Source organism: Podarcis cretensis (genome assembly GCF_951804945.1).
Source record: "Podarcis cretensis genome assembly, chromosome: 9".
Taxonomy (NCBI): domain Eukaryota; kingdom Metazoa; phylum Chordata; class Lepidosauria; order Squamata; family Lacertidae; genus Podarcis; species Podarcis cretensis.
Genome location: NC_137178.1, coordinates 78,671,232 through 78,689,668, shown reverse-complemented (window position 1 = coordinate 78,689,668; position 18,437 = coordinate 78,671,232). Strand labels below are relative to the sequence as shown.

Sequence of the window (18,437 nt, the reverse complement as noted above, 5' to 3'; positions counted from 1 at the left end):
CTTCCAGTAAACAAACAAACAAACAAACAAATGGTGGTGGCACTTCCTCTCTGGGCAGTGGAGAGAGCCACTGCACCAGCTCAAAATTTGCCTTGCTCCTTCGCTTACTCCTTCATTATTCTGTCATTTTACATTTGTCTCATGTCGACTTGTCTTCCGCTCACTCAGACACTAGCTCAGGTATAGGTGGGAATGGGATATATTACAACTTTTTATTCCTGAGCCCCATTTGGAAACAAATATTTCACAATCACATCCCAGAACATTCCTAGTAATTAATTACAGATGGAGTTTAAGGATTAGTCAGCCAGTATATTTATTATTTCAGTTAATCGTATTTTAAGATTCCTGTGTTTCCAACAGTGAGTATGTGAACAATTCGGTCCAAAATCTGCTTGTAAGATGGATTGTTGCCAAAGCTCTCCAGTAACCTTTTGCTCTCGTTTCACTGGAGCCCATACAGCTGCTCATTTGGGGGCAGAAGACACATTTGCAAACACATTTCTGTATGTAAGAGCAGGAGCTAAAGTACCAGCATTCAGGTCAGGAGCCCTATGCACTGTGTACCATTTCACAAGCAATGCTACAATTTGCTAAGATAGAATCAAAATCTCCTCAGCACAAAGTCCCCTCATGTCACGTCCTCACTTGGCATTTTTCAACGGTTCCCTTGATGCCCTCAGACGTTGATCGGGGGCTAGATTTATTCTGCGAATATTAAGCTCTGTGGCAAAGGCTCTTGCCTTTTGGTAGAAGTAGAGAGACTTCTCTCGGTCCACCAGGAAGTTGTGGTAAATTATCGCAAGTCTTGTGTAAATCTTCAGTTGAGCCTTTTTGTTGCCCAAGTCCATGGCAGCTGCAAGGGCCAAGTTATAGTATCCAGCAGCATCAAAAGCGTCCTGAAACAGTGCAGCAAGATATGAGCCACGGTGGAATTTCATACGGACAACAATTTACAAATATTCTAAATAATACCTAAGAATAACCATCACACCTTGCAGGCAGCAAAATTGCTACTTCTTGTGAAGTGTGACAATTATTTTTGCCATTTATAACTCTAGTCACTCCAATTCATAGAGGGTGAGTTGTTGTGCCTATTTTTGTTTTGCTTTATGGCCTCATCATCCAATTAGCAGCCTGTACTTTATCTCACTAAATTTGGATTTTCTCCAATAAAGGAAGCAATATAGTATTTTTCTAAAGTTTCTCCAGAACAGGTAAACATGCCCAAGTTCATGCCCACAATGGACCTCAGAATCAAAATAGATTTTGGAGCCACAAAAATGACTACATTCATGTGGTCATAAAGGCACATGAACGTGCACACAGAAACTGCAACCCATGCACACACGGATGCCCTAGTGGACACAAAGACTTTCAGACACTTTAAACTTCATGCCTCTCCCTGTTATATTTCCGGCTGGATTTAGTGACAGGGCGGTATCTGACTAAGTTATACTTGGTGTTGAATCTGATCTGCTCCATAAAATTATGGAACAGCTCAGAAACTCAACATTATGAAAACATTGTCTTTTATCTTAAGCAAAACCCAGCAATATGACTAAAACCAAGGCCACCCCACTCTCCTCTCTCATCCCCTTATTCATCATCTTTGAGAGCAAGACAGCACCCCAATCCTCAACAACCCCCCCAAAAAGTGGCTACAAGCAAAATCCCCAAACTGCTTGTTTCCCTTTTTAAAACGTGTTTCTGCAAATTTGAACTTGGGGCAGAACATCATTGGACTGAAAGGTACAACTTGCCCACTTTGTTCCAGAATCTTCCTCGTGGGACTCAATCAATATGCCCAAGTTCTTGAAAAAAAGTGACAAATGTTTGGAAGACAGAAACAGCAGCCAGTGGTGGGAGCGTACACTAACCTTTCACCCACCAATCATCTGAACAGGGAATTAAAGAGTCCAATTCATTTCACACCAGCAAGCAAACTGACAAACCATTCCTAAGGCAGCACCTCATAGGACATTTTGACTTGGAATACTGGAATCCAACCCACCTAGTCAAGGCAAGGCTGTATAATCTCGGTCCTGTTACTTAATCCAGAGCATGCAAAAATGTTTTCCATATTCATATATCAATTCCATCCAAGTGTCTCACCTTTAAGTCATAGAATGTAATGTCTCCAAGAGCAAGGTACACTTTTACATAGTATAGGGCTTCCTCATCAAACTCAAGAGGGGAGGGGCAGAGAGACAAGGCTTTTAAGAAGAAGTGCTCAGTGAGTTCACATTGCCCTAGATGATGGTAGATAACAGCCAGCCGGTGATAGGCTATCCTTTCATTTAACAGATTCCCTAATGAGGTAAGCAAAAGAATCAGTACAGTGTGGAAATCGAAAGATGAGTTAAAACAAACAAGCACAGCACTGTATGTATCTATGAATGACGGGTCAGATTCACACATACACGCTCCACATGTGCATGTGTGAAGGGGCCATTACAGGTAGAACTTAAATATCGTATTAACACACAAGTTTTTCAGTGGACTGGCATTCAAACATCCAGGGTCAAACTGTGACCTGTTGATCCCTTCTCTGTCATCTTCATAAAAGAGTGTTTTGAGTCTTAGATGAGAAGAGGCTGGTTAACTATTTTCCTGCTAACCATTTTCAGCTTTCCCCAGCCACCAATACATACATCTGTTTCCCCTTGCAGGGTTCAAAGTCTGCATTTGTGAAGTAAAGCTGCACCATCTGTTTGCCCCCTTTTGGGTGCATTTAGGACAGAATAAAGGAGTCTTTTTAATCTGTCCAGCTGTACACACTAAGAGAGAGATGCATCAATATCGCATATAGGCATGTGTTCCTCGTACACCTATAAGTTCCCCTTTCACTACTAGTTTGATTAAAAGACACACGTAATCCCAAGATGGAAACTGCTACTGGGAATCAAAAGAGAAGGTCATTCTCGCTCCTTGGGCTAATTCCACTTGCTACATGAAGCCCCTTTGAAATGAGGCAAGCAATATCTTTCTCCTTTATAAATACAATAAGAGCCTGAGATGGCCCCAAAACAAGGATTGGGAACCTGAAGTTTGGGACCAAATGATGCCTCCCAACTCTCCCCAGGCCAGACCCCTCACTGGCCCTGCCTATGGGCGTTCCCATTCCTGTCTGCAACGACACTTGGATTCTGTTAATGTGTCTTGCTTGGCTAGATGGAGACATGCGTGTGTGTATAGACAGCTCTGAATGTGCAGCCAGCTCCATTCCAGCCATTAAAAGGGCAAGAGTCATATCCATAGGAACCAATGGGGCCAGGGTCCCTTGGGCCCCTCCAATGATTTTATTCTGGGGAAAAGGCCACTCAATATTCTCTCCCCCACCCACTTTCCTGCTCCCTTGCTCCTTGCACGGAGCAGCCCTGCTGAAGTGCATATTCTGTTATAGGGTAGTCCACAAACATTGTAGCTAAAGATTAATATCCAACTATGCAAAACTGGGTAAACACTAAATTAAAAGCAGAAGGTCACTTGAGGATTGCTCAGTTTTCCTTGTAGACCTCAAGTTCTTTAACCCTGTTGTAGCAAGAGAAGGAACATCTGTTCTAGTGTAAAGGAATAAAGATAGCACACAGATTGTGTTCACATCATGGGACATAGAAACCTTTCAGAGAAATATAAGGGCTGGTTTACACATGCAGTCACAAAGTGATGTATATGCAACCTCGTTTATTGATTTGCATGTTTTGAATTTAATATATTCCAACTTTCATATGCTGAGTCCCATGGACTGCAAGAATATCAAACCTCTCCATTCTTAAGGAAATCAGCCCTGAGTGCCCACTGGAAGGACAGATCCTGAAGCTGAGGCTCCAAGACTTTGGCCACCTCATGAGAAGAGAAGACTCCCTGGAAAAGACCCTGATGCTGGGAAAGATGGAGGGCACAAGAAGAAGGGGACGACAGAGGACGAAATGGTTGGACAGTGTTCTCGAAGCTACAAACATGAGTTTGACCAAACTGCAGGAGGCAGTGGAAGACAGGAGTTCCTGGTGTGCTCTGGTCCATGGGGACGCGACTAAATGACTAAACAACAACAAATATTCCAACCGTCCTATTGTAATTGGGTGGTAAACCAACCAAGTAGATCCATTAGTGCAATGACTTCTGGTGGCACAACACAGCTTTCCCTCCCTGTCTCTCACATGCCTCCAAATCTTTTCTGGATTTTCCCTCAACCCTCTAGAGTGGATCTGGGGAGATGAAGTTTTGTTGCATGCACAGAAATCCTTGCATGAAACTACTTTGCTGGATAATGTCCATTAACTTCAAGGTAGCATACAACAAATTTAGAAGCACAATTAGTGGAAAGCCTATCACAGAAACAACAACCAGCAGTGGTATAACAGCCGGACCACCACAAAAATGTCTGACTCCTAGAGTTCAGGAGGATGAAGTGCACACTTTCCTTCTGGAAATCCTTCCATGACATCATGGCAGCTGCAGAGAAGGCCTTACTGCTTGCTGCAAATGCTCCAATGTCATGAGCTTACAGAACATGAATTACAGTCCTCAAAGATGACCTCAGCTGATGGGTGGACTCATATGGGGGAAAGGCAGTCTCTAAATGGGTCATTATCCACAAATAGAAGATTAGTACCCCTTCAACATGCTTTTCAACAGCGAGTTCATACATTGTTGAGTTGTCAGTTTTTAAGCAACGCGGAATGCAGCGGTGTATATGTATGTCTGAATAGGCCCCAAGTGACTTTTAAAAGACTTCTATACAGTTTTCCATATATTCTCCTTACCTAAATTGACACTGAGCATTAACGCTGTTTGTGCATACCCCAGACATTCATCATACACCTTTAGAGTTAACAGCAATCCCACCAGTTTGTTGAAGAGTCGGAGCTCAGCGTTGCTGTTCTTCATCTTAATAGCAAGTGGTAGAGCCTTGTCCTAAAAGGAGTACAAATAACACACCAAAAACTGTTTTAAGAGTTACTGGAAAATGTGTTTTCGCAAAGATCACTACACAGCATTATCTCATATGGGCCACAACTGCAGCCTCATCCGACCAGGAGCGGACAGCGCGGAGTTAGAAAGATTGAGAACAGAAAACCAACCCTGTAGAAAGGCACTGCTTTTTCCTTTTCCCATTCTCCATTAAAAAATATGTCTCCTGAAGCTTCAAACAATTCCATTTGCAAATTAGGATCATGAGTACACAGAGCAGCATTTTGGGCAACCTAGAGAGAGGAGGGAGGAGAGAGAGATTTCATAATTTTGGACCTCTAAAGCAACCATAGTGACTGTTTCAAACAGAAGCACTAGATTGGGTAGAGAGCATCAGCCCAGCCAGAATGGTCTGTAGCCAGGACCGATGGCAGCTGCATCAGGCAGGTGTCGCACTGGCTACTCCTGTAGTACATAATTCCACAAGTATTTCAATACAGCCTTTCTTTTGTGACGTATCATGAACTGGCTATAAAGCAGGAGCAGTCACTGTGGTGGGACAGTGCCCAACAGCGGCATCACTGCAGTTTGCCTGGATGGGGTCAGGGCAGAGCAGTATGAGCACCGGATTGGGTCTGATGCGCCCATGCAGGCCTAACCTTGCTGCCATCCTGCCCTGGCCTGCCCAAGTAAGTGGCAGCAATGCCAGTATCCAAGGCACCACCCGGCCACACCAGCTGCTCCTGCTCTAACAAATCGGAGGTGATGCCAGTAACTCTTGTCTTGTCCACAGTTCTGGTCATCACATGCCTAGGAAACATGGGTTCAAGCAGTTCTGCCTTTGTCCTGCCTTTTTACTCCAGGAAACACACTCTTTGGCACTCAATTGGAACAAGCGTCAATTGACGTTTGCTCCAATTCAGTGGCAAACATCAGGTTTCCCCGAGGGAAAGTAGCAGGGCAAGAGAAAGTGTGGATGAGCCCCTTGTCCCTGAGACTCACCTGAACACCAGAGTCCCCTTCCAAAACTTCAATTTCCTCTATTCTGTTATCCAATACTTTTACAGGTGATCTCACAGAACTTGCCTCTTGTTTATGGGAGGATGCGAAGATACCTTTTAAAACAGCTGCACATCCACCCACTTGGACTAAGGCTCAAACATACATAGCATTTCAAAAGCTTGCAGATATCTCAGTATGACGACGTCTCTTTGCAGATCACTCATGCCCCATGTATGTGGCATCACTTGTTCTCTCCCTTTGCTTTCTAATCAGATTAACATGTTCCTAATTTATATGCTCCAGACTGAGTTAGACAGTTATTCTATCACTGAGGTAAAATAACAGAAGTCAAAGATGACATTAAAGTGTATTTTTAACCTATGCAATCTCTTCTTAACCCAGCTATCCTTGCATCCTCCTTGCATCCCATCACAGCTTCAATTCCCAAGGCATCATTCATCTTACCTGGATATAAAGATCTACAAGCTCGTTCTGCCTCAATTTGTAATATATCTTTCCTGCCTGAAGCCAAGCCTGTGCCTCTCTCTCTTTTGCTTGAAGATCAATGAATATCCCAAGGCTTCTTTTAGTGTACTCCAGGGCAGATCTGTATGCCCTAAAAGAAATCACTCAGAGTAAGGAAAGGAAACACCTGTCCCCACTAACACTGTTTGCCACTTTGTTTTCAAGGAAGCTTCTTCCAGCTACCACATACTATTATTGTCAAAGTCACCGCGGACCATCATAATATATCCATTGGTTGCTTTAATACTGTCGGTTCATGGTGCAAATAAAACAAAAACACCTTTCAACTAATAATTTACTTGAAGCTTAAGATGAAATATCAGGTGGCTATTTATCAATCATTAGACTAGGACAGTGGCGGCTGTGTGTGTGTGTGTGTGCCATTTTCTCTTCCAAAACATCCTGGGCCAGCCCTGAGGATGGCTGTGTGCATGGAGGGAAGGCTAAGCAACTGCGCAAGTTTCCCTTATGACTTCCTGTCCGTAGTGGTCAAGCCATCCACCAGGAGCAGTGATGAATGGGGCTTGTCCTTGTGGCAATGTTGTGTCTGAGTGCATGTGGTCCCCCCACCTGGCAGCCATTCACTTATTTAAGAGACAGACTGCAGACCTAAACATGCTCCCTACCCTGATTATTCCATTTTCTGGCATGAGAAACAGGATTTGCTTCTTATCAATGGCATACCATTTCCCAAAACAGAATAACAGAAAGAAATGGCGCTTGCTACACAAGTCATGGAAGTTGTAGTTCAGCAACGCCTGGCATACTGGGAGTCAGCAATTGTTTTCTGACTCCAGTTTCTATCCAAGCGAGATTCAGGCACCTGGAGCGCTTGCCTCTCCTTTGAGTCTGACTTAACAGGGCTTAACTGAAGTTCTTTTCCAGTTGTGGCCCAGTGGCAGGGCTGCACCGCCATCTTTAGGTGCTGCCTCTCTGCACCTCAGTGCTGCTGCAGCTAAGAGCATCAAAATAATATGAAATAAAATGGGTAAGATACAAAAAACTAAGAGACAAAAAATAAAACATCCAAGCACTCTGTGCAACAGCTTTACAGGGCTAACAGATAGTCTGTTGCAGTGTTACATATCCACTTGAGAAAGAGGCTGCACAAGCTCTAGGGCAGATCCACCTGCTGACCTCCAGAGGTTTGGAATTGCAACTCCTTTTAGCCCCTGCTAATTGTAGTCCAAAAACTGTTGTAGTCCATTCCGGGTTGGCGCCCCCGGCAATGGCGGAGCTCCTCCGATCGGGAGGAACTTGCTCTGTGGAAAGTTGGGTCTGAACCACCACGGCGAAGGCGGAGACCCATTGAAATCACAGGCGGAAGAAGCTTGTGAACCTGGGATTCGGCTGGCACCTTTTGCGCCTCCCCTACTCACGGGGAAACCCTGTTTTGGGGATCCGGAGCGACGTGGGGTGAGCGGCGCGGTGCTTTGAATCGACCGCTTCTTTCACGGAGTGAAGCCACATTGCTGTTGCCGGAGAGCGCTGACTTTTCTTGTGGACAATTGGATTTTAAACAACAACCCGTGAGTAAAACGGAAAATTGGATCTTTAAATATCTTAATTTGGCATCGAACGGGGAAGGTTCAAAACAGGAAGTCCGCCTTCCGCTTTTGTAAATAGACTGAAGCAAAGAGCTTACAAGTTAAGGTCTCAGAAAGCCTTATTGTAAAGGATTAAACTTCCATCGATTGAAATTATTAAACCCCCCTTGGAAGCAGGAGAAGAGGGGGGAAATTTTGGACTGTGTATCCTGCAGGAGAGAGTGATTAAAATTAAATTACCACTGCTCTGAACCTGGGAACGGGCTCCCAGTGATTGACGTTTCGGGAGAGTTCATTGACAGCGAAGAGAACGGATGTTGACAGTCAGTTAAATAAGAGAAATATATTGTTTCCATTGTCCGCTTCTGCGTTTAAAAGGGAGGGAAAGTATCTGAAAATTGAAACTATCTTTACTTTTTGATCTGTGTTGGAAAAGATTGATACAAGTGGAGACTGTTCCCCTCTAGAGGGAGCTTTTGAAACTGTTACAAGAGTGGAGCTGGGAAATCTCCAGCTGCTTGATAAGAACTGTGAGAACTAGAGATTGACCTTGGATATTCAAGAATGTCGACAGGAGAAGCCTTATGGACTGCATTTTCTAAGATAAACCACTTGTTCGAACAGCTTCATAAAAAGATGGATGCTATGACTACTAAAATTGACATTTTGGAACCAAAAGTGAGCACCAATACAGAAATTATTCAGGATTTGGCACAGGAATCTATTTCAACAGGACAAATTGCTGAAAAGGAGAAGGAGAAAGTTGCTGTTGTCGAACCTAAAGTAATACAAGGGGGAGCCTTAGCCTTACAGAGGCAAATTGAGGACTACAAGTTGAGGCCCTTTATGATTGAGACTAGAAAAAGTCAGATTTTGAAGATCGGAGCCTGGCCTTTATGGATCCTAGTTTTAATTATGGAAATCTGGCTGACCTGTTGAGAAGGAATAAAAGTATCGTTGGATTGGAGTTTCCCCGAGATCTGCTCTTCAGCATCAAAGAATATGAAGAAGACTGGCAGAAGGGACGTGGAAAAGAGTTAAGAGCCTCGGACATAAGATCTCCAGGTTGATGGACTGTATGGAGTTGACGGAAGTGGCTGGTAGAGTCCGAGACTGGGGAGAGGAGATGGTGGAAGAAGATTGGAAATTTAAAGTCTATATATAGAAATATTGTAAAATTAATGAGTGATAGAAAAATGTTGGAAGGAAATTTTATGGCTTTAGCTGAAATGCTATAAGGAGTTAAGCTTAAATAAGTATACTAATTTTAATGGAAATAAGATTAATAATATGTTAAGGCATTTATATGATAGAAAATAGAGAAAGATGGAAAGGAATTGCTGAAACAATTAATGGAAGTGGAATACAAAGAGGGAGGTGAGAGGAGGTCAATGATACAAGGGAATGAAAGATAGAATATGGAAAAGGTATGATGTATGTTTTTAAATTGTTTTTGTTTTATTTGGTATAGTTTATTGTGTTAGTTTAATGTGTTAAGGTTGTGTTTTGTATTGTTTATGTATTGTATTGTTTTTTCTCTTTTTTGTTCTTTTTTGTTCTTTTGTCTTCTTTCTTTCTTTTCTTTTTTGTAAGCTTTAAAAGTAATAAATATTATTTAAAAAACAAAAACAAAAACTGTTGTAGTCCAAAAGCTCTGGACAGTACCAGGCTGGCGAAGGCTGTTCTAGGCCAAACAGAAGCTCTTTGCATTAGTTTCAGTTTTCTTGCATAAAGCTCTAGCACGAGGTGTATGGAAGGTGGCTTTTGCATGCAGAAGGGCACCTTTGGGTCTGGCTCACTGACATGAAACTAGCAATGTAACTAAAAAGCTTTCAGTTTGAGACAAATCAGCTTCCCCAACTGCCTCTTCTTACCTTTCTGTGCCTAAAGATAGATACAGCTGACTGATCGTTTCCAATATCTGTCCCTCCATGACTTTGTCAGATATTTTCCTAACTAAGGAGAGTTGATACTCATTGTAGACGACACACAGAGCTTCATCTGGAAGAACTGTACTGTAGAACTGACACAGATGCTGAACGGCCTGGAGCTGCCCTATAAAGAAAAGGGAACAAATGATTTAATGGAACATGCTGGTTCCAAGGGACCACGCTGCTTTTGTAAGGCCACTGCACAGAGATATGGCTCGGATTGCCCATGACTTCCTGAAGGCTCAGAGTAATTTCTAATAGGTTGAACTCATGCTTCATACAAGGCTTATTGAGCTTATTGAGACTGATGAATTAGACAAATAAAAAAATGCTGCATTTTTTATCCACTGATCTATAATTACTTTCATTCTAAGAATCTTGATCATCCAACTGAAGTGGCCAACACATACATGGGCAAGCTGTCATTCTGTCACTCCCAAAGGGAACTGTACAGAACAAAATGGCCGCTTCCAGTGTTTATGGCAACAAACAAACAAAACACACAAACACACACACCTGCCCCACTCAAGGCTGTGGGTGGCTAGATAACCAAATTGTCAAAAAGGAAATACATTTTTTTTACCAGATGGAGGCAGTGCTGCAGCCCTCACATACCTTGTAAAGCAGTGATGGCCAAACTAGGCCCTCCAGCTGTTTTGGGACTACAACTCCCATCATCCCTAGCTAACAGGACCAGTGGTCAGGGATGATGGGAACTGTAGTCCCAAAACAGCTGGAGGGCCAAGTTTGGCCATCACTGTCGTAAAGAGATCAACAGGACTGCAGATTCCGAAAAGGACTCATGATCTGATCCAGGTCACAATGCACCTTGATGGGACCAGGTGTTGGCTTAGGAATCCCAACTTCTGAAGGTTCTTCCCCCATCCCTAATTAGGGGTTTGATAGAAAGTGGCGGTTTTTATCACCTCACCCTGGTATTTACATCCATTGCTGGTTCCAGCTCGTTATAACAAATGAAGAATTTGGAGGTAGCAATCTCTGTCCTGAGAAGCTTTTTCTAGTAGGATGAGGGAAGGGACACAGGGAAGTCCACTGATAATTATGACAAAGAATGAACAAGCTAATTCAAAAGTAGCAAATGAGTTTACAAAGGAAATAAGGGAACCAACTTTTCTCATGTTTCCCTGTGCAGCGATAACTTCTCATCTTAGCATCTGCAACGGTGGCCCTGAAATACAAGTTACCCCAGTTTTGAAAGCAAGATAATATACGTACCTTCCAAATGGTTTGCTTCCATTGCTACCAAAAATGCCCATTCAAAACAACATCTCCCTTTATCTTTATAAATTCCACTGGCATAGTAGCATCCCAGCCTGAGAAGGATGTATATAAAATCTCTGCCACACTCAACACTTGGCAGTTCAGAAAACAGTGTTACTGCTTTAATTAAGAAACGCTCTCCAAGACTTCTGGCAGCTGAATGCAGACAAAGAATCCCAAGGTTGGCCAAAGCCACAGCCTGATTATGTACTATTCCCATCTCTCTTGAAATGCTCAGGGCTTTATAGTAGCTTTCAGCTGCCTGCTTTGTATCATTCATTCTCTTTAAAACAATGGCAATCATGTTATAAACAATACCTAACTGCTGATGACTGCTCTGTGTAGACTCTAATACAGCATTTAAAATGTTCAGAGCCACCGTGTTTTGTTGGTGGAGAATATACAGCCAACTGAGGAAGACTAAATGACCAATAAGTTCTTCACTGCTTGAATGTGCATTTGTATCTAGTGCCTTCTCCATGTAGTCGATTGCTTTTCCGTACTGTTTGTGGTGGCTATATAGTAGAGCTAGATAGCAACAAACCATGCTGCACAACCTTGGGTGTTCTTTGCTGGTCTCTAGCAAGTGGAGTACTTGTCTGAGATAATATGCAGTCTGGGAGGGATGTCTTTGTCCCACAGTTTTCAAACAATGGACTTTGGGAGCATTTTTAAATACTAAGTCAATGCTTCTGAATAACTCCGACAAAGTACATGAGCTGCAAGAAGAGGCGACCTTAACACAGCTTAGCACAAGGTGGGGCAAACACTTCTCACTGTAGAGTGGACCTAGCTTAAAATAGCAATCAACTGACAATGAGCCATTTTGTAAACCCAAGGCATTACTCAGAAGCTGCAGCCTTTCTAGGAATGGCAGGGCTTCCTCGCCCTGGCGGAAGTTCAGATAGTGCTTTGCTAGCAGGAAGCATGCTCTAGCTTCTGCATACTTGCTTTGACTCAGCACTGCCCTTTTTAAAGCATACTTCAGAATATCTGATTCCATTCTGGTGCTGCTGATATAGCTGGGAATTCCCATAAGCAAAGAAGCAACCTTTTCAAAAAAGCAAGCACACTTTTCCTTGTTCTTTTGTTTCAGGTAGATACCAGTTAGATTTGTATAAAGAGAAGCTATAAGGAAGAGGTCACTAAAATCTCCCTGTGCTGTTGCCAAAGCTTCTTCAAAATAAACCCGAGCTTGAGAAAGCTTGAACTTCCGGACACTCATTCTCCCCAGGAGATAGCAGAGTCGCGCCAAAGCCCTTGGCAGACTTGCTCGTTTGGCTGCTTCCCTTGCCAGTACAAAATAATCAACCAGATCTTCCTCGCTGGCATAGCCATGGAATAGGGTGCTAAGAAAGGAAAATGAGAGGTCATATATGCTTTTGAAACTGCTCTCATATCCTTTGCAGTTCAGAAACAACAGTAAGGAATCAAGGATTTCTGGCCCACAAACTCCATCATCTGGGCATATGCAGAAGTGTGGATCCTGGGATTTAGAAGGCATCTCCTCATCTGAAGCAGAGAGTGGCCTTTTCTGATCCTTGACCTCTTCCCTGTGCAACTGTAAGCTTCTCGCTTTCATCAGGGAATGCACCATATTGTCTTTCATTGTGCCAGAATGCTTGTTAAGGAAGGAATGTGACATCTCTGAAATACAAAAGACAGAGAATCGCAGGAAGTAAGGGAAACATAAGTCATAAGAACTCATTGTGATAAATGCCCAGGTCTAATTACCAGGTCAGAAGTCAGTTTATGAACCATGTATGAGAGCAGAGCACTTGCAGAAGACCTGCTTATGGGACATTCATCCTGATTTGTCTGCAGAGAGATTAGACAATGTTTGCTCTTTAATGACCATTCATTCTGATTTGCTTGTGGGGAGACTAGAGGGTGTTGCATACAAGCAAGTGCTATCTCAAACGTCACATTGCATTTCTCTATCACTTTCTTTTTTCCAAGAAATCTTATATTTTGGAAAAGTGGCTTGTTGTGTAAGACATTGCAATCAACTGCAATGGCACAATCTGGAATTTGCCAGTATGGAACTGAATCCCACCTGAAAATAGCAACAGAAATAATAAGATCAGGTCTGGTCCAAAGCAGCCAGCACCTGCTCAACGAACGGCAAAATCTGCTTTTCAAAGGGAAAAGTAAACTGCATTACATTGTTGATATACATTTATCTCATTGCACAAGAAGAAATATCAATAACTACAAGAAAAACATTGGACCAAACTAGGGAAGACAGAGGAAAGAGCGGGACAGGATTTCAGTCAGGGAAAAGGCATCAGGAAAGGATTGAACTGCTTCCTGCAGAGCCTTTTCCACAGTCCAATGCAGCTGTTTGCACTTTGAAAAGGTCGGGGTGTGGGGAGATACACATATTGATAATCCCTCTGCTTTGCCCTTTTACCTCGCTCGGTAGATTTCTCCAATTCAAAATCTTCCTGGCCATCTGATAATAGAAGGAAAAACATTTAAGCCACTCCATCGCTGTAGTTATTGCAGAGAATGGAACTACACAAAATATGCAATGTGAACACAATTCTTTTCATTAAATCCACCTGGTCATTTTCCGGTGTATTAAGCACAACCCTGGATCACAATAGCCCTATTGCATATATTTTGTAAATAAGAATCTGAAATTTCACAGAATGAAGCCAGTAGAAATTGTAATTCATTTGTGGTGACGGAACAGGAGCAAGGCAGAATATGAATTCTGAACAACTTGCTCATGATTTCAAGTCTTAACAGCTGTTCTAACGAAAATGAAAACATTGGATTCTGCATGTTGTTTGATGTGATATTTTTGCAAAAAGAAGCCACTAGGAAGGCTGAAAGGTCAAAGTCAGGAGACAGCGGTTTTTATATTTAATGAGGATTTCATCCTTATTGTATATTAACTGGATATGGATATGGATAGTTTTTGTCTTTATACTTGGATGTTTTGCGAAAAATAATTTTTTGGGGTTAACTGTTATAGACTTTAGCTTTCTCCAGAATAACGCAAGTTATTGAATCTGAAAGTTGATACAGTTAAGTTGTTCTGAGCTCAATGAGACTTAAACAATATTACTGGATATTCCACATTGGCATTTTATTGGATATTCCACAGCACAAAATGAAAGGTGTGGACATGCAGATAAGAACACAACACTGGAGTTGCTTACCTAATTGATATAAATTGCAAATGTTATAATGTGATGTTTGTGCCAAGAGATTCACCACATTTTCTTCCAAAAGGGCATTTTCTTCTGCGGAAATAGAATGCTCCTCTTCAAAGAAAGCCAGGCATGGTGGTCTGAAGAAGCACACGATACAGAGGAGTTAGGACAGAGGGAGGCAAGCTAAGGCCCAGGGGCCACAAGCAGCCCAAGGGGGTCATTTAAGCAGCCCCTGAGCCGCCCCGAACCGAAAGGCAGGAAGGGAGCAAACACAACGATGAATTTAGGGTGTTTAAAATGTGAAATTGCACATGCTCAGAGTGTCTTATTTTTGCATGTTAAGGTTGGCAAAAAATAAAAATAAATGCGGGAGGGTTTGCTGGGACTTGTGAAACTGTGAAAGATACTACAATACTTATTTTGTGGTTGCTTGTTTCATGTGCTCCTGGGGGAGGCTATTTTGGGAAGGGTGCCTGAGCCCTCAACTACCTTAATCTGTCCTTGGCTATGAACAAGAGGAGGAGTCAAACAAGGGGAACAAACTTATACATTTGGCCTTCAGAAAGTAGAGGCTGTCAGAAAGGAAGAAAGTGAATGGGGCAGAGAGTTGTGCTGGGTCTTGAAGATGCTGTTTCGGCTGTGGAAGCCCTAAGCATGCAACAAGAGCACCAAAACCAAAACCAAACCCAGGGATAATGATCCTGCGTCTCGCATACTGCACTGCTTTCAGCTAACCTGTCAGTTCTTTGCTTGAAGGCTTCCAGTCTCAACTGCCACTTGGAAATAGCTTTCCTCAAATAAACATACCTAGTGGGCATAGCCGGGGGGGGGCAGAGGGGCAGCTGCTCCCCCCAAATCAAGTAAATCAATAAAAACACTTAACTAACTGAGGTTCTGCCCCCCCCCCAACATGAAGCCTGCTCCCCACTATCATAAATCCTGGCTATGCCCATGAATGGAAGTCACTTCTAGCCTTTGAGAGCAGTAAGTATAACTGGAGAAAAGAATATTCCTGTGTCTATTACAATATAGTTAGCTAGAAAGCTTTTGAGTTCTATGTTCTAATGCCCAAACTTGGAGTAAAAGATGTGCATTCATAACCTCTGATGCACAGCAGTAGAAACACTCCTAAAAGTGGAATTTGTTGGTGGATAGAGTAACTGCCTGGCTTTATGGTCATCCATAGTACTTACTCTGCTGCAGTCGTCTCGAAGTCATCAGGTTTGACATGGCTACTCTGCACAAAACCAACCTGGCCAGTAGGGGCATGTCTTCCCACAAACCACTTCATGCATTTCATAAAGTAGCCAATAATTTCAATTCTGTCTCCTTTCTGGAAGCCAATTTCCTCAGGCACAGCACTTTCGTGGCTAACAATTGCTACAGAAAATCCTGTGGCTGAATAACAAAGAATTGGGAAATACAATAACTTATTTAAAATAAGGTATCAAGGTAATATGTTGTCAACATCATTACTTTTAGTATTACAGGTCACATGAGAAATAAGAGTAAATAGATTTTGATGTAACAAAGAGGCAAGAGGTGATTTAGTTGAGTTGAGTGGGACTTGCTGCATGCCATAATTTGATGCTGCAGGTGACTAATAATAATAATAATAATAATAATAATAATAATAATAATTTATTATTTACACCCTGCCCACCTGGCTGGGTTTCCCCAGCCAGTCTAGTATCAGGACAGCCATTCTCAGTTACAGCAAACAGTAGCATTTGCAGGTGGTGAGAAGGGACTCACAGTAATGATAAGTAGGGATCCCCCTGCCCCAATGTGGACTAAAGTAGTTACTCACACCAGCAACAACAGGCCATATATCAGAGATAAAAACACAGAGACCAGACCCTCCAACAAACCCAGAAGTCAACTTTGTTCCCGTATCTACTTAGGCAACACTATTAAAAGACCCCAAAATGTCGGCTAACACACCCAGGATTCATTCACCTGCTCATCTTCCTATATGATCTAAGTGATTTGATTCCCCTCCCCATTCTCAGCAGCACAATGTTCCTGAGCTGTTCTAAGTTAGGTGTTGTTTGGAGATGGCTGGGAGAGAGGAATTGTCTGGTTTTACAGGACATTTGGCACATGCACGCACCCTATTCAGAGAACTAAGAAGCCTCAAATTGTTTTAATTCTTACAAATCCTGCAGAATTCTCTTAAATCAGAATTGTGCAAATATATTTTTTTAAAAGCCAAGCAAGCTGCGGTTTAATGCTAGAAATTTAGAGCTTGTCCAGACTTCCTTTCACGCCATGTTTCTTGCTTTAAAGCTCCTTGTCTGAGCACTCGGGCCTCCCCCCCCCCCCCGTGCTTTCCCCTCGAAAACCCAAATGGCAACCTCCAGAAAATGTCAAATGGCAAACTGCAGAAAACCCAAATTGCCATTTGTTCTGATTCAGCATTAAAGAGCAGGTTTTCCTGAGGAGAGTGAGGGATGGGTGATTACAGGGAGGGACAAAACATAAATAAAACAAAAGACAGAGGATATTTTCTCCAGTGATGTGGATAGCAAGCAGGGGAATAACACTTAATATGGAGAGTGAAAAATGGGAGCGTGTGGACCCTCATGTATCACTCAGGCACCAATAATATTGGATCTGAATGACCCATTTGTGAGATTATGTCCCCATCTGAATCAGGACGCAGCCTAGGACTGGTTAGGGCCAGTTCAGCCTTGAAGCTCACTGTGTGACTTGGACAATAGTACCTCAAAACCTGAGGGTTGCTATGAGAAGAAGTGGAAGGGGGAGAACCAAGCAATGATAGATGACAGACGGACAACAAAACTATATAAATATGCAACACACCAACACAAAGTATAAAACACCGAAGTCAGCTTTGCAGCGTTGACATAGGGCTTCTTCACACTTCCACTTGCCATGCTACTTTCCCCGGGAAAACCTGCAGTTTAGTGCTGAATCGGAACAAACACAACTGGGTTTTCTGTGATTGCCGTTTGTTCTGGTTTATTGCTAAAGAGTGGATTTCCTGGGGGAAAGCAGTGGGGCAAAGGCAAAACCGCCTGGACCTGTGCCTGGGAAGTATGGGACAAGTGGACAAGTCCTCCATGTAAAGGGGGCCTCCTATGATAAACAATGATGCAACATGGCTGGTTGTCCTGAGCAAGCTGGTCTCAAAGCATAGGCATTGCCACAAGGTCAAATTCCCAACTTTATATTTTTTATTTAATCTTTATTGATTTTATGCAATGAATCACAGTTGTAACTCTCCATCAGTAGTGTAAATAAAAGAAGTAAAAAAAGTTGGGAATAAGGTAAAGTTATTCCTGTATTGAGACTTCCTTCCTTCTCTACATTTCTATATCAACTGCATGTTAAACAGCATCTATTTTGCAGTTATCCAATACGTCCTAGAATTATATCACATTGCAGGAGTCATTCAAAGCCTGTCAAAGATTTTACATGTTTACAGTGATCTTTTAAATATCGTCTGTATTTATCCCATTCTCTGTTAAATTGTTGATCTTCTTGATTCCTAACTTTTCCTGTCAATCTTCCCATCTCAGCATACTCAGATAATTTTGTCTGCCATTCCATTTTTGTCAGTATAAATTCCCAGCTTACCAGCGAGCCCAGTTTGCAGCAGCACACAGTGCCAGGAGGGACCACAGTCTTTCCCCATATGGTTTGCCTGGCTGTGGGGAAGGGGCTTCCCAAACCAGGGAACCAATCAGAGACAGGGCTCTGGCTTCTCTCGGCAGCGCCTGGGAGTGGAGCTGATTGAGACTTCCTTAGTCAGTCTGCTCCCAGGGCGGAAAAGGAGGCCCACGCCTGCTCTCCCCACCCACCGCTTTCTTCTGTAGTATAGTCTCCTTTTACAGGGGAATCCCACCTCCAGCATTGCTATGGACACAGTTGGTTGCTGATTCTCAAGGCCTGAGAGATTTTTTTTTACCAGCAGATGGATTGGCTAGGGTTCTGTGGGGTTTTTGCCTACCTCATAAAGGTAAAGGGACCCCTGACCATTAGGTCCAGTCGTGGCCGACTCTGGGGTTGCGGCACTCATCTCGCTTTATTGGCCGAGGGTCATG

The 18,437-nt window shown here is 42.8% G+C and overlaps 1 protein-coding gene across 8 annotated transcripts in view; it reads right to left on the bottom strand.

Moving 5' to 3' along the window:
* Positions 1-299: 299 nt before the first annotated feature.
* Positions 300-18,437, bottom strand: part of SH3TC1 (SH3 domain and tetratricopeptide repeats 1) — a 41,456-nt gene continuing 23,318 nt past the window's right edge. For 7 of the 8 annotated variants that reach the window (XM_079991509.1, XM_079991511.1, XM_079991512.1 and 4 more), the window contains 10 exons: positions 15,561-15,765; positions 14,374-14,504; positions 13,617-13,658; positions 11,159-12,850; positions 9,866-10,046; positions 6,385-6,535; positions 5,088-5,210; positions 4,770-4,920; positions 2,116-2,312; positions 300-899 (listed from right to left, as the gene is read on the bottom strand). In XM_079991509.1, coding sequence (XP_079847635.1) covers positions 645-899; positions 2,116-2,312; positions 4,770-4,920; positions 5,088-5,210; positions 6,385-6,535; positions 9,866-10,046; positions 11,159-12,850; positions 13,617-13,658; positions 14,374-14,504; positions 15,561-15,765 — 3,128 coding nt within the window. In that variant the 3' untranslated portion in view covers positions 300-644. Of the gene's footprint in view, positions 900-2,115; positions 2,313-4,769; positions 4,921-5,087; positions 5,211-6,384; positions 6,536-9,865; positions 10,047-11,158; positions 12,851-13,616; positions 13,659-14,373; positions 14,505-15,560; positions 15,766-18,437 lie in introns of those variants that run through there. The other variant, XR_013842679.1, reaches the window with a different exon arrangement.